At 38.9% G+C, this 15,851-nt stretch overlaps 1 protein-coding gene across 1 annotated transcript in view; it reads right to left on the minus strand.

Moving 5' to 3' along the window:
• The window catches only part of TBX20 (T-box 20), a 33,934-nt gene that overhangs the window by 4,284 nt on the left and 13,799 nt on the right, over positions 1-15,851 (minus strand). The window contains exons 5-7 of the mRNA XM_027675665.1: positions 14,810-14,968; positions 11,306-11,382; positions 417-526 (exon numbers count right to left, since the gene is read on the minus strand). Of these exons, the coding sequence (XP_027531466.1) occupies positions 417-526; positions 11,306-11,382; positions 14,810-14,968 (346 nt within the window). The remainder of the gene's footprint in view (positions 1-416; positions 527-11,305; positions 11,383-14,809; positions 14,969-15,851) is intronic.

Here is a 15,851-nt window from a genome sequence, read left to right on the forward strand (position 1 = left end):
CGCTGGAGGGACAGCAAGTGGCACATCTATAGGGTACTTTACAAATGGTGCAGGGCCCAGCTAGTAAGTCCTGCTAAGAGGTGGGCAGTGTTAGCTTGTTCTCAGCATCATGGTAGTGAAGTTGCCTGGTTTTCAGACATCTTGAAGAGGAAGCAGAGCTGTTCTCTTCTGATGGCAAAGACTATATGGGCAACCCTAGAGCTGCCTCCTGAACTGTACCACTTACACCAGTGCCATGGGCACATCAGATGTCCCAAAGAACCATAAAGTAATAAATATTCTTCTTCATTATAGGACTTCATGGCAGAGAGACACATCAGAGAAATGCTTTAGAGTACCACAGTATTGACTGTGGCCCTGCTTTTCTCAAGCATAACTGGGTCACCACAGTTTACCTATTGAGCACATTTTCCTACCTCTGCTTTGTGTTGCCTGGCTCTCATCTCCGAGATCATCTTCTCCTCCATAGGTTCGAATGGGGGATCGGGCATAGGAATGCTTTTGGATAAGGCTCTCCACACTTTCTCTGTAAAAGGAAACAACCTCCTGTATGAACATCATCCTAAACAGCATCCCAATTCATTTGGTTAAATACAGTACCTTTTTCCTGTCCAGATCACAGTTCTCTCACACAGACTCTCCAAATTACTTAACAAGAGACTTACCTCATAGCGTGACATTGAAAATGCTGAATTTGGCCTGTAGTTTTTTAGTATGACTGATCACCTCTTACCTGCTTATTCAGCAAAGTAGAGTGAACTTGCTACTGTGTTCCCTGGATGTGGTCTCAGACAGTAAACATAAGACCAACACTCTTCATAAATTTGAAAATGCAAACTCTGGGGTTATTTGTGCTGAGTGATTGGTCTGGGTTCAAAGAGACACCAGTGCTCCTTTCAAACAAGCTTTTGAATTGCACATGACCACTTCATCTGCTGCTCTCCCGTTTTTCTGAAATCAGGGGCAAGAGACAGCTCAATTCTAACCACGCTTTCTCATCATCAGAGTCGAGGGCAGTTCGTAGCAGGAAGTCTGCAGATACTACTGATCTCATGCCACATCTATTCTGGGATGCTGGATGTGTCTGCCAGGCCCCTGCCTCACTGTGGCACAAAGCAATGAAGTCACCCAAACCATTTTTAAATAGAAGGTAGGCATATCTACACGATAAGCCTTAGTAGTTTGTAAGGAAGATCCAACCTTACACATTCCCAGCGTATTTCCATGTAAGTAGGTGGCATTATAGCAAAGATGAATATGACCCAGGCACATTTCCAAAATGGCTTTGACCTTTTGTTCCTATTTAAGAAATCTAAGTAGCAATAGCTGCTTAAATCTGCTGTTTAATGAAGGTTTTTGTCTGACTTTACCATTTGTCCATCCATACTTGCTAATGCCCTTCGCTTGGAGAGTGTGCCTGTTGCAGAAATTCCAAGGAAAAATATTTATCAAGTAACACGATAAATCACAATGGCACATGTTTTCCTTTCCTACAGAAAGTCCATTATGGTCATTTTGTCCTTGGTCTATCACTGGCATCATTACTTACTTATGCTAGTCTCTTCAGAAAAAAAATAAATAAAAAGAGGATCTTATCAAAGTGATTTACTTGTGTCAGGATTGGAAGTGGACTGAAAGCAATGGCAGTTCCTACATAGAGGATGATATAATTGGATTACTGCCTTTTAAGTGATTGAAAACAGTAGGCATATTGGGGCTATCGCGAAGAAGATTTTACAAAGAAAAAGACAGATGGCATTGTTTACATTATGTGCTGAATGCCTCTTGAAACATAAGGCTTTTTTTCTGAAGCAGAATGTGAAACGCAAAGAATTTTACTTAACCAAAAAGACTATCTCATATGAGTACAGCATAACAGAATAATGAATTAGACCAGTGTTGTCTGAGTGATTTAGATACCAGTATATAAACCTATTCATAACCAAAGAATGACTAGTTTTTAAAAGTCTGAAAAATAAATGCAATTCAGGTGATTGTCTGTATTGTCTCTATTGATTTTATTAGTAGTAAATGTCTGCTTATACCAACAGACATTACAGCATGTAATAATATCCTGATGCAACAGAAACAACGCAGGCTCTAACTTTAGTGTAGTGGGCCAATTTCATCTCCAAACATTGGATCCTATGGTGGCTTGGGGATAAACTCACCCTAATAAATTTACATTTGAATTACCTACAGGGATTTAATGCTGAATCAAATGCCCACAATTATTGCAGACTAAATTCTTTCCAGATGGATTTGTATGCTAGACAGAGAACTCTATTATTCTACATGGTTGTCTTCTTTTTAAGAAAAAAGAGAGATGACTTCTTAGTGAACTCTGAATCTACAAAGTTTGAAAACAGGGAATTATGTGGTAGGTTTATTTATTTATTTTTTATGTTGTAGTGATGCAGGTAGTATGCTAAAGTTTTTAGAAGATTAATCTCATTCATTGGCACAAGAGGCAAAGGTTTTTATGGCAGAGGGAACAGTCTAATGTGGAAGCTTGGACGAGGGAAGGCAACTAATTTCACAAAACCGTTCCTTTTGTGCGGCTGAGAGTTAATATTCAAAACTGTATATGCTTATCTTGCCTAACCATGCTCGTTATTTATGCTATAATCACAAAACACCTACTGATTTTTCAGGTTAGAGGTTGAGACTGTGATTGACATCATGAGTGCAAAGCATTGGGATTCACACCAGAATTTAGGCACCTGGCCCCCACAGCCTTTAGGTGGACCCTGTTCTTTCCATATACAACATATGTTGCACATAAACCCCCAAACAGACCTACAAAATGCAAAAGACTGAGCACAACTAAGTGTGCAAAAGGAAACAGAAAAAACAAGAAGTGGTGAATTTTCTCCACTCATGAAGTATATCTCTAAGTTATTCCTCCAAGCACTATTTCTTCCACTTGGAAAAACAAGAGCAGAAGTCTGCACTTAGGTTTCTTTCCTTCCTTTTGTGTTTCAAAGGAAAGGGGTGGTGGCCTCTGAACCATGGTGAAATATTCCATGCTCAGAAAACACCACCCAGAGAGTAGTTAGAGGAGACGGGTTGCAACTCATCTAATCAATGGAAACATTTGGAGTTTACTCTGTAAGTTGGAAAGAGGAAGATAACCTGTTTACCCTTTAAAGACAGAGGTGTCTTAGGACTTACTCCAATGCAGATAAGTAGGAGGAAGAAAAACTTTAACAAGATTTAGGTGTCTGTGAAATCTAGTTCAAAATGCAGAAACAAAGCTGGCAGTTTGGAACACAGCTTTCTTCTTATACTTTTGTTTCCACAGGGGCCAAAAGGACTTAAATCTCAAAATCTTCCTGAAAATTCTTTTTATGGAAGAGTGAACTCTTTAGGTTAACCCAAATATGCTGCTCTGTAGACTGGATTAGTACAACACACTTTTTCAAGTCCCAAAATATTACAAGAACAGTACTACTAAGAGGGAGAGACATTATTGACTCTGGCTTTATAGTTCTATGTACAACAACTTCAGATATCTCAATGTGGTTCAAAGGATTTATGGAAATAATTTTTAGAATTACTGAATGATAAATCAATATTTGCCATGTTATGATTCTATGCTCAATTTCAAAAAATAGTAAGTGAAGAGTATGGTGGAGGTTTTTTAAAGCTTTTTTTGAGTATTTTTAAATGCTGTTTCACACTAAACTGTTTGAAGAACAAAGTGACTTCCAGTCACTCAATACCCAGCTTCTGTCCTTCTGTTTCTTTGTTCATGATCAGACAATTGTTATCTAATACTGGACTGGGACCTAACAATTTTTACCTTTTAATGTGCCTTAGAACTCCACAGTTTCTTCTATTATCAATAAATTAGCAATAAACTTTGTTCTGAGAGATCACAAGCTGCCAACCGGCTAAAGGAAAGATGTTTTCTTTTTGTAAAATTCTTTTGTGTTGTCTACCAATAATTTTCAGTCTCCCAGTCTTCACTTCAACTCATATCTTGGAAATACCCAGAGGAGGAGAAAAAGCGCACACATAGGCACAAATTTTTTTACTATGATTAAGTTTTGCAATGTTTACAACTGGATAATAGTAGCAGGTAACAGGCTGGAGAAGAGAAAGTTAGGGACTGAAGCTGTTTGAGAAAAAGAAAAAGAATCTTGCACCAAATGGAAAGGAAAAAAACTAAACTCATATTGGCAAGCACACCCACAGAGAAGATGCCGAGGCAGGACAAATGTGAGGAGAGGTAACAGGGAAAAAGAGCTCAGGCAAATCCCAATAATCTACATTCCAAAAGGAGCACACCTTGAGCACAATCATGTCAATAAACCTTACTACGAATGAAGCACTTCTCTCCTTTGTGCAAGAAATAAACCAGCAATTCTGAACCTGAAACCAAAGGATGTGAAAGGCTGAGCGAATTCATCAATTAGCAAGGGTTTAGGGTGCACAGGGAGCATCTTGCTATTCTGCAGGTTGACCTCTTGATTAAACATTTCACTCTTGTCCCTGCTGGCAAATGATTCCAAAACTTAACTTCCAGTTAGGGATGCTTTATATTGTACAGCTACAAGCTGAGTGTTTAGCCTTGTTTAGTTAATAGTGCCCTGTACATACAGAGTAGCCTCAGGGGACCAAAAATAGATAGGAAAATCCTTATGTAGCTGACAAATGACTCACTAACATTTTACAGACCAAACCCAAGATCTTGCCATGGATTTGAACTGGGAGCCAGGTTCAAGCTCCTTTGAATACAACGTGCTAAAGCCAAATTGCAGTGAGAAAGAGCAGGTGGCAGAGCTAGGCACTCTGAACTTATGTCCTTTGCATAAGTTACTGCTTCAGGAATGGCTACCAGAGGTACAAATTTCAGAGCAAAACTGAGCAGCTTCTTAGCATTCTCTCTTTTTCCCCCCTCTTTCTATCCAAGTGCTAGGTATGTAGAAAGGTAAGGATATCCTCAGAGTCTGCTCCCTGTTCCTAGTGTCATGGGGTTGCTTTTTTCTTTTGTTTTGTTTTTTAGTTTTTTCTTTATAAGGAAAGGCAATCTCAATAAAAAATAATAGCAGGAAAATAGTAAAATAATAAAACTGACAACCATGTTTTGCTTGGCCTTTCAGTCCAACAAAAAGAAAAATACAGAACAGGATATAAAGTGTATGAATTATCAGTTTGCAGCCTGAATGACTTCTTTAGTTCTGCATTTCAAAGGTTTCCTTTTTTTGTAGCTGCCAGTTAGTATGTTTGGAAGAATGCCCAGATAACAGAAGACGTCAGAAGTGAGGTGAGGTGAAGACAGATGGAATAAATGGACTGAGAAAGCACAAAAATAAACTTGTCGGAAGTCAAACTGTAGTAGAACTTCTTTTTTAAGGGAAAAGATGACTAATTTGTCCAAGGCACAAGTGCTAAAAACAAGTCTGTAAAAAAAAAAAAAAAAAAAAAAAAAACCCCCCCCCCCCAAAAAAGCCTAGAAAACCAACAACTACAAAAAAACTAACTAAACAAAAAGACCACACATCACCCCAAAAAACCTAAAACAACACAACAGGAGGAACAAATACATTTCCGTAACAGCAGCTATGAGTGAACAACATATGTAATCAGAACCCCTGCTAGCCTTTATGTTCCTGTGGCTTTTATTTGCTATTTTACACATGCACAAACATACAGACATATTAATTGGCTACATATACTTGCTCTTACACTGATAGATGAATATTAGAGGCTGACCATAGGAACCTAATTCAGCTCTGGCATGATATGGACCAAATCCTTGACCAAAACATTATAGCTCTGTTCTACTGCTTAGCCTAAAACAACTCCAACCAACCAGGGATGAAACAAGGCCTACAGGCTACATTGGCTTACATGAGCTGAAGTCTGATTTGGCCCAAAAGCTAATATACAGCCAAAAAACACTTTCACATGAAGTCAAAACTATTGGGCAAGTGTTGGATGGATGCACTACTCCAAGAATACGTACAATTTTAAGAAAGAAGGGAAATGAGACTTAAATTATGAAAAATCTAAGTTTTGATGATTGTAGAAGAACAAGTGTACCTCCACAGTGATTTTTACTGTCACCCTTTCAGTAAAAATCTAGCAATTCTGGGAGAGCTATATATGGATGTGACGTAGCCTGGCTGAATCCATGACATGGGAAAAGTAATGACATTTATGAAGTTATCAATATACTCCATTTCTCTTAACTGCAAATAAAAATGAGAAAACTATCTTACATAGCCAGCCCCATAGAGCTCCACTTCACCCAGTGACTGCAACCATTTACTTCTGTAGGCAGAAGATGAGAGGTGAGGAGAGAACAGTACTGAAACAGTGACTGGGAGAAATCCCTGGAAAACCCACTCTGGGGTGGAAACCGTAGATCTAATTTCACATCATCCCCTACTGTCATGCACACACTACATCTGCATGAGGTGAGTAGAAACTACTAGAAAAACAAAACATTTTTATACCATTTTGCATAAGTAAAAAATTAGATAACAGAACATCTAAGTGGAAAATGAGCCAGGGTATGCATGCTTAAAAAGTTGGAACTAAACAGGTTTAAACTGGCATAGAGGGCTTTGTGCTGGATGAAAAGGAACAGTTGCCTGGCTAACAACAAGCAGAGTCAGAGGAATCAGATTTGAAGTGAATAAATCAGGTGTCTAAACAAAGGCAGATAGTGCTTTGAAGATGTGCTAAGACATCAAGCCATCTGCAGTGGTCTGGAAGGAATGATCTGGAAAATACAGAAAATCCCCCCACCCATTTGGAGCAGCAGCTGAAGGCTGGAAAAGCATCAGCAATATCTGGAATGGCACTAGATATGAGGCATTTAGGTACCAGAGTCTCTGGTATTTCTCCCTAAATTCTGGACTTCACTTCTTCTCCAAACCTAAACATCAGAGATGATATCTTGTGGCTGGTTGCTGACATTCACAGACTGAGAACTAGCTGGGGGTAAAAAATAATCTGGGAGTTTGAGTCGTTGGAGAACTATGACAAAGCTCTAATTAACCATGGACATGGGAGTAGATTGCAGAGTGTATATATGTGTATTTGTGGCTGCTGGTAGGGGGCTTTCAAGAGTCAGGAAAGTTCTTCTAGATGAGCAGTAAGCAGTGGAAATGGGGAGGAAGTCAGGTCTGTGAGGAGAGCAGGGAAGGGATGAAAGAGAGTTTGTTGTACACAGCACATCATCAAGCTTATGGCTTTGACTCATACTTTAGATGGGCAGTGCCTACATCCAGGCATTAGCATCCATTTTGCTTACAGCCTTGTAAACCAGTACAATGTGTTTCCATATCTCATACATGAAGCTCCTCAGGGGAAAATTCTGAACTTATTACCATGCAAATCCAGTTGGGATGCAGCTCTCTTACTTCACACCCTGCCTACCCCCATCCTTCCCTTCTCTGCCTAAAAATTGCTTAGGTGTGCAACCAATACTTTTCCATATTGCCTCTTGAAGTATGTCTCTACCTCCCAGAAGCATTACTGGACTTGTGCAGATGGGTATACTCACTTAATTGTCTTTAATAGTTACAAGTCCACACCCTGAACTTGCCTATCACATACAAGCAAATAAACAAGAAATGTCAAATAAACAAGCATGTTCAGGTCATGATTATGATCTGTCAGTTCTTGTTGGATCATTATTTTATGATTCAGTAGTTTTCTGTTGACTCATGCTCTTGAAATTATCACCTTTTTCACTGAATTTTTTGAATGGTATGTAACAACGATGGTTTTATTTGCCTCTTTAATTTTAACAGGCTAATTCTTCAGAACAATTTAAAAGACAAATTCATACTCAAGATAAAAAAAATCCATCTGTTGGGTTCTGCCTCTGCATTCCTTGTATCTTTGGTAGATTTTTCTTCAGCAAAAGCACAAAGGTACTCCCTGAAATCTTATCTCCAGAGTGAATTTCTCATTAGAAAACCTGTATTAGTCTTTTTTCACAAAGGTTACCATTAAAAAATATCACATTCATCCCCATCACTGCATTTGGCATCCCATAGTCAACACCACAGCATGTTAAGCTTCACATTCTGGCAATTGCTGCTAAATGTTTGGTTTTTTCAATCATGACCACTGTGGGAGCTTTTTTATAGTAGAGGAAATGTAAATACCACATAAAAAGATCAAAAGGTGAATCAGAAACTTATCTAAATCACAGTAGCCCCAGATAAAGTCTGCCCATTGCCGTAAATAGATTACCACAAGTAATTAGGGAAAGAGTTGATCGTGGAAGGAATCTTGCATCCTGCTAAAAACTTGTATATACCAAACTCAGCAAAGATTTTTTTCAATGGTTAAAAGCTTTGCATATATAGCCATGAGTACAAGAAAACCATTCCATTGTATTTAGACAGGAACGAAAGAAAATGCAAGCATTTCAACAGCTTTGCTGTTACCTACTTCCTCTACTGTTTTGCTAATTTCACTACCTTTACACACATTATTTAACTCCAACACATACAATGCCAGTAGATTTAATCCTAAAGGCATTTGCAGCTTTAATTTCCTACAGAGGGATCGTAAATCTAGAACGGAAAGCCTGAAATCATTAAAGTCACATATTTATAAAATCATATTCAATTAGGTTAAAAAAGTGCAATTTCTGTCATCATGTCATAAAAAGATGTGTTTTTCTCTCAGATCTACTATAAAGAAAAGCTCCCTATATTGTTACAGATAGAGGCTGTTTTCAATCAGTTACAAGGAGCAATCCAATTACTGGATGGTTTAGTGCAGTAACTGACTCCAGACTAATTTAATTTCTTTAGGTCTCTAAAGATCAATTGATCTGATTTGTTTCCCTCCCCAAAGGCTGTTTAGGAAAAAGCAGGCTTAAATACCTGGAAATGAAATACAAAGCTCTGTACGCTTTCACACTACTTAGGTCATTTGGAAAAGCTGGAACTCACGATAAATGAGTGCTCTCTTGGCCCTAACATCACAGGATGCTTTACGGGAGGCCATCAGGATCGCTGCACCACACTGTAGATTACTCATGCACGTGCTGTATGCAGGCCTGCTTAGGGAGGAGTGCATGGAAAGTATTTTCACAGCTTCTAGATAACTATTCCATTTTCAAGAGCTGCACAAGCGTGCATTTGGCCTTCATAGTCTTTTCCCTGGCAAATAAGTATTTTTCTCCAGCAGTTATCTTACAGAAATAACTAGATTTCCAACTGGGCTGAGCAAGAGTTATGTTTTACTATTCAACACTCACCTACTTGTAATGCACGTCGCAATGGACATCAAGTAAGAAATTTTTCCTCTTGTCATATCTCACTTTGCTATTCCTTTTGCTTTATTTCAGATTTCTTTAAGCAATTCTGCTGGTGTTAAGATGAAATCTATAGAACTAGTGGGCACTTAGAGAATTACATTCTCATCTGCCTGAATATTTTAATTCCAGAACAGAATAAACCCCTTAGTATTTCTGGACCATTTTGCATAACTTAGGAAATTCTCAAACAACCTCTTACCAGCCCTCTTGCATGTTACACTTTTATTATCTCATGATAATATGTGTTGTGCAGCAGGTTTTGTATTTTAAAATACTATTGTTTGCTAATCAGGGCTCAGATTTTCAACTTAAGTCAAAATAAGACCTTAACCAAACTTGGACTCTCAAACCCAGAGTTTTAATGTAATTTCAATACTTTTCACATTCTGTTTCTTGTATTTATTGTAGGCTTCACATTTGTCTGCCTTATCTTTCATGGTAACATTCGTGCCTGGGCTCGGCTGCCTGTCTCAGGCTCTATTCTTACACTTATCAATAAACAAAAGAGCACTGCAGCTTATGCTCAGCATTGCTGACTCCATGCCATGTGCTGTTATAATAAGATGTCCTCTGGAAAAATTCCCTTCGTATCCAGCACCATGATAGTCCCTTCATCCGCACAGAGGTAACTAAGTTTTTCTCCCAGCTTATCTGTTCAGACTCTTTCCGCCCTTGCAATGCTGTATCGTTAGATGTCTCCTGTCTGTAAAACAAGGAAATCTCTTCCAACAGGTCCTTTCTTGACTATTTGTTGGATACAAACCTGAGCTTTGGATGTTGTTTACCTCAGCATTCTGTCAATACAGCAGGCTATGCTATTTTTATTAAATCTGCCTTTTTTTTTCGGTGAAGGCTTTCACTTAGGAAACAAGTTTCAACAACTTTGCAAGTGTGCACTGCAGCTGCAAGCTTTCTTTCCCCAAATTACTGTTCTTTTACCCATTTACTCAATGGATCACTAATGATCCAGTCACCAGTAAGGTATAAAGTATATCACTATTTCCCATCCATGGACCTGCTTAGATAGATGTACTTTTGAAATGCTGTAAAGACTTTGTCTAGCTCTACGAATATGACTCCAGTGAGCACTTTGTCTCCTGTATGCACCTGTGAAAGATGATTCACATATACATCTGGATATCCCCACATAGCAGCCTGGAGGGTTTTGGCCTCTCCAAACTTTCTTTCATGATTGTGTGCTCATAGGAAAATTTGGATGTGTTATATCCATCTCCATCGAGTTCTCTTCCAGCCTAAAGGACACAGGCAGCTTAATTTGCTTCATTTGCCAAATTATTTGACACGATATCATAAAAATGTGATGTGCTGAAAAGCTGCCAAGAGATTGAAGTTTATTTACTACTCAGCTGTGGGTTAATGCTTCTGTCCCCATGGCAGCAGTTGCTTGTAATGAGCTGTACAGACACAAAACTCAACAGTTTCCAGATAAAGCTTTCCCCCAGTGCAGCCTGCAATCAATTTTTGCGAAACAAAAATGGCATCTTTGTTGTCAGAGTGGGAGTTATTGCATTCATCCTGATGGCAATAATTGCTAATTCAGAGTCTGGGACTGCTGAAGTGTATTTTGGGAGCTCTTCTCTCTTCTTTTCACTGTGTTGAGCACTGGGGAGTGTAAAGATGTTTTTCACAGGACCACTGCCCTTGTTTCCCATTGACCCAATTCACAGCCCTCAATAGGATTAAATGGCATGATAAGAAAAAAGCTTTTCATTTTGAAGCTGTAAAACTGACCCTCTCCCCCCTTCAAGAAGCCCCCTTAGGAAGACAAATATATTGGCCCCAACTGGAACAGATGTCAAAACTCAAAACAGCTCTTTCTTTATAAAGTTTATAAGTATTTTTAAAGGAGGTGGTGGAGTCTTACTATATGCAATAAGATAACATTAAAATGCATAGCTTCTGAGGAGTTGAAAGGATGCTTTTCCTACAAACTGTCTCTTCTCTTTATCTTATCTGCATGCAAAGTAAACAGAAAGTCCCCATTACCTCTCAATATCAGTGAGTCTGGAAGAGTCACGGAATCCTTTAGCGAAAGGGTTGCTGTCAATTTTCAGCTTAGTTATCTGGAAACACAGAAAGGAGCAACATTACATGAATATAGTGTTTGCAGCGTACAAAGTGTCAACCAATCCATCCTCTTGAATTCACTGCTAATTTTATCCATGTTCCTTGTGTGTGTGCTACTCTCAAGACACCGCACAGCTGAGGCAAACCAGGGTGTATTACACATATGGCAATGGAAAGACCCAAAGATACACCAGGCTCAGCCTTCATGTTGCCCAGAGCAGGAGGAACTCACCCACGTACAGCATTACAGCTTCCAAATACTTTACCAGAATCAATCAGGTTGTCTTTTCCTCAAGCAATGCAAATCACACTCCTAACAGCTAAGCCTTATTGGTGGAGCTGCACATGAACTGCTAAGAGCCCAGACTAGGAGTTGCCATCTGCAGACCTGAAGACGTGGCTTCAGATCAGCACCCCTTTTTTCTTTTTTTTCTTTTTTTTTTTTCTGGGATGGGAATGTTATCAGCCAGGCCTACCAGCCATCACATTTGGGCAGTTTAACTGGTTTTGTATGAGAAGAGGCTGAGGAAGGGAAGGAGAAGTTTGGGGAGAACTCATATTTAAAGTGACTGAACCTGGATTAAAGGAGTAACCCCACTGAAACTATCAGAGTACTGAAAAATGAGAGGTCTTGCAATCAAAAATCTCTTATTCAAAAGCAGCTGCAAACCTCTACAAACCTGTCCAGTCATCCAGTCAGCCTTCCTATTCCAACAGAGCAACACATTGACTAGGAATCCCTCTGCTGCAAAGTATCCCCCTAACTTTGCAGTGAAACTTCTCAGGCACATGGTAGTGGCTTTCAATGTGTATTTTTGGGAAGCAGGAAAAAAATACACTATTGTCCTTGCCAAATTTTCTATATGTCCAACCAATTTAGATTTGGTGAATAAAACCTGAGATGTCTGGATTTTCCAGCCGCTCTCCTTCCAAGAGTTAAAAATAAAATTGTAAGTGGGAGTTATAGCTTGATGAGGTACAACACAGGACCATCCTGCAAGGCAGTGAATGCCATCAACTCCAGCGTAAGCCCATGAAAATAAACAGCTCTCAACAGTTCATATTAAGAGGCTTTCTCAGCCTAAATTTCCTCCAAAAAAACTATGTTGAGGAGGCCATAACATCATTTTTAATACCTGGGCCTCAAGACTCAGGAAAGAAAAAAAAAAAGAAAGGATCTTTTCCAAATCCTCAAACAATAAAGTGCTCTCATCAAACAAAGGTATTTCAAAACAGTGTGGCTTCTCCTCCAAAATAAAAAAAGTAAGACAAAGAGGACAACTGAACCCAACTTTTAATTCTGAGAAAGAGGTCTTCCAGGAGGGAAACACAGAGAGGAAGGGACGTGCTGACAAAGATAAAACCTGAGTTTTTAATTAATGGTCTTCAGTGGGCTGGTCAAACACCATGGGACCTCAGTACTGGTCAGGGGTCTGAGGCTGTCTCATCACACAGGTACAACTGGTGGAAACAACCCTGCAGCCTTATCACAAGGACCTTGAAACAGCTCTGAAAGTTAGTTATAGTCTCATTTTAATTCCAGGATATCCATAAGCCCTTGACTCACGGTGATGTTGCATAGAGTGGAAAGTTAGTCCCTCACGTACAGTGAATGTTTTTATGGCAGCATTATGAAAACTACGTTGAAAAAAGACAAGCTCTAACTAGTCCCATTGACTTAGATCACCAACACACCAAGCCAACTGCACTACAGAACAATAAGGATGTCTATTCATCTCTTGAGCATATTTTCACCAATCAAACTTCCATTTTCCTAATATTAAAGTTTTGGTATGACATCACAAGAGAAACTTTTTGTATCCACCAAAGCCAGATGAGACTCACAATCATTTATGGCCATATTCTTCCTGAGAGACTGTCTCACAAACAATCAGAGAACATCTGCTAGAAAGCATTTTAAAATGAAATCTGACCTACAATTCAACTCTGTGGCAGTGGTTTGACTGTTTAAATAAATGCATGCCCTTTAAATCTTAAATTATGAGATAGTTTGTTGAAAGTGTAATGTATTTAGCTTTTATCTAATAACCTCCAGAAATGTAATCAATCCCTCCTTAAAACAGTTCTGAAAGAAATGGCAAAAATGAAAAAAGGCTCCATTTTCATTAGTCATAAATAAAATGACAACATCAGCCTCTAGGGGTTCCGGAGATGTTCCATTGAGAAATTTTCCAGGACTCAATGTATGTGCTTTGGGAAGGTTAGTTTAGAAACATCTCTGGTGTAAATATCATCTGTAGACAAAAATCCATCCTACAGAAATAAATTCCAGGTTTAGCTGTTTTTGTGCCTGTTACTATTTTGCTGGTTTCTACAGAAAGTTACATGAAAAAAATCTAACTGCCAGTCCAAACATCATATTCTTGAGATTGCCAGGTGCTGAATGTGTTTTCTGCAGCATTCAGATACAAACCTGAGTTTAAAATCAATACATTGAAGCCTTAAAGCAGGATGTGGTGTCTGTAATAGGACTGACTTAATATTACTACCATTATATTCAGAGCTTCATTGGCCTTCTATGCAGTAGTTTCCTTTTATTCATAGCATTTCAAAACCAGTTACTTTTGCTTCATATTAAGAAATGCCGACTTCTTTAAATAATCCATCAGGTACATTGACTCTGTGATGCTGCCTGCCCATGTGCTTGGAGAGTACTTATATTTTTCTTAACTTGTGGGAACAAAAGAGGGAAATAGGTTTATTTTCAAAGTGCCATAGTCATTAAGCCCTTAATGCATGCTCTGAGTCACACTGAAGGCAACAACTTATTTCTACTGACTTAAACATTAAAGCCCAATCCACTGTCAAGCAGAGCCTCTGGTCTCTTATTGTTTATACACTTCCTAAAATTACTCATTAACAATCCATTGTTATGATCTCCTCCATTTTGTATATATTATTCACTAGCATGCAAATTGAAATTCAAACATCTGGATGTAATCTGGGCAGCCTCTGAAAAGCATATCTCTGAGTGATTTTCCTTACGTTTAAGCCTTACTGTTTAATTAGTCAACTTTTTAAGCCCATGAAATCATCATGTGCAAACCAGAATCTCTCTCAGCTCATAGCTTGTGGCATGAAAGATCACTGCAAATAAGAATAGTTCTTTAATGAGCTATAATTAGAAAATGACTAAATGTTAATATGCAAACAGCTTTGTGTAGACAGAAGGGAAGACGAAAGAAAGCCTCTTACTTGTCATCTTTACTCTCGTAAATAATCCTTATGGCTCTTTGAAGTCAGTAGTACTACCCATATATTTAAGAATTACTCCTGAATGTGAAAAAGATTATCATGGAAAGGTAGGTTATGTCAGAAACTTTCCTAGTTTCGATGGGGCAAAAAGGAGTTTTTGGCAGGGTGGGATTTAGTTAAACTGTAAAAATTAGCAACTGTACTCACCAACTGATTCTGGTAGGCGGTAACAGCAGTAAAAACTGTCTCTGGAAAGATAAACGTCCTGAACTCTTCTGACTTCAGATTTAGCAAAGAAGCTGTGTGATCCTTTTTCTTAATGATGTGTACCCTTGGCTGGTACTTGTGCATGGAGTTCAAAATGATCTGCAAGAAAGAGTGACACAGCACTGTCCTGAGAGGAAGGTTGACAGGACCCTCGACGGCTATAAAACTATAGGGGAAAAAACCCCATCTAATTAACACTGCAGGGAAGACATCTGAAATCTAACTAGCCAGGGGCTGGTTTTCATAACAAAACTCTCCTGCTCCTTTGGGTAGTTCCAGGAAATGAAGGTGAAAAAGCAGGCATCCCAGGAGCTAGTCTCCTCTCACTCCTACGCCACTGGTGAGCATGCATTTTTTGAAGCATAAATACCTGTTCCTACAGATGAGATGTTTTTTACACACAGAATTAGTTACTCCCAGAGTGTGCCCCGTTTTGCAGGTGTAAATATGTAACTCCTGAAAGCTAATGACCAAGAGTCCCCCCTTGCAAAAATGTGCAGGTGCAGAATGAAAACAGTCACAAATCCCTCTGAAAAAAACGACAGAAAAAATAAGGCCCATCCAAAAACCCACCACCAGCAGCAGCCCAAACCGGCTGACCAAAAATAAAACTCCATGGATCCTTTCACTGTGGCAAACCTTTAAAACAAATTACTTCATAGATGCTCTTTACCGCAGACTACCAAAAATGACAGCAAGGAGGGAAACTAGTGCAGAACCCCAAAATGACAAGGTTTTGCTATTCTGTCCTCATTAATAATTGTTTACAAGCTCCCAAAACAATTCTAAACCTACCAAAGGTACCAACTAACCAATTTCAACATTCACTGGAGTCAAACCGAGAGTGTCACTTGCTTCAGTTACCACTGGCTGGAGGCCTGTTTGGCTGCCTCTAACCACAGTATTACAATATAAGAATTAAATAAAGAGCTCAGCTCACACTAGCCCTTGTTTTGGATATAATCACAGTCACAAGACGAAA

Source organism: Neopelma chrysocephalum, unplaced genomic scaffold (assembly GCF_003984885.1).
Source record: "Neopelma chrysocephalum unplaced genomic scaffold, ASM398488v2 Primary Assembly neopelma1_26, whole genome shotgun sequence".
NCBI lineage: Eukaryota > Metazoa > Chordata > Aves > Passeriformes > Pipridae > Neopelma > Neopelma chrysocephalum.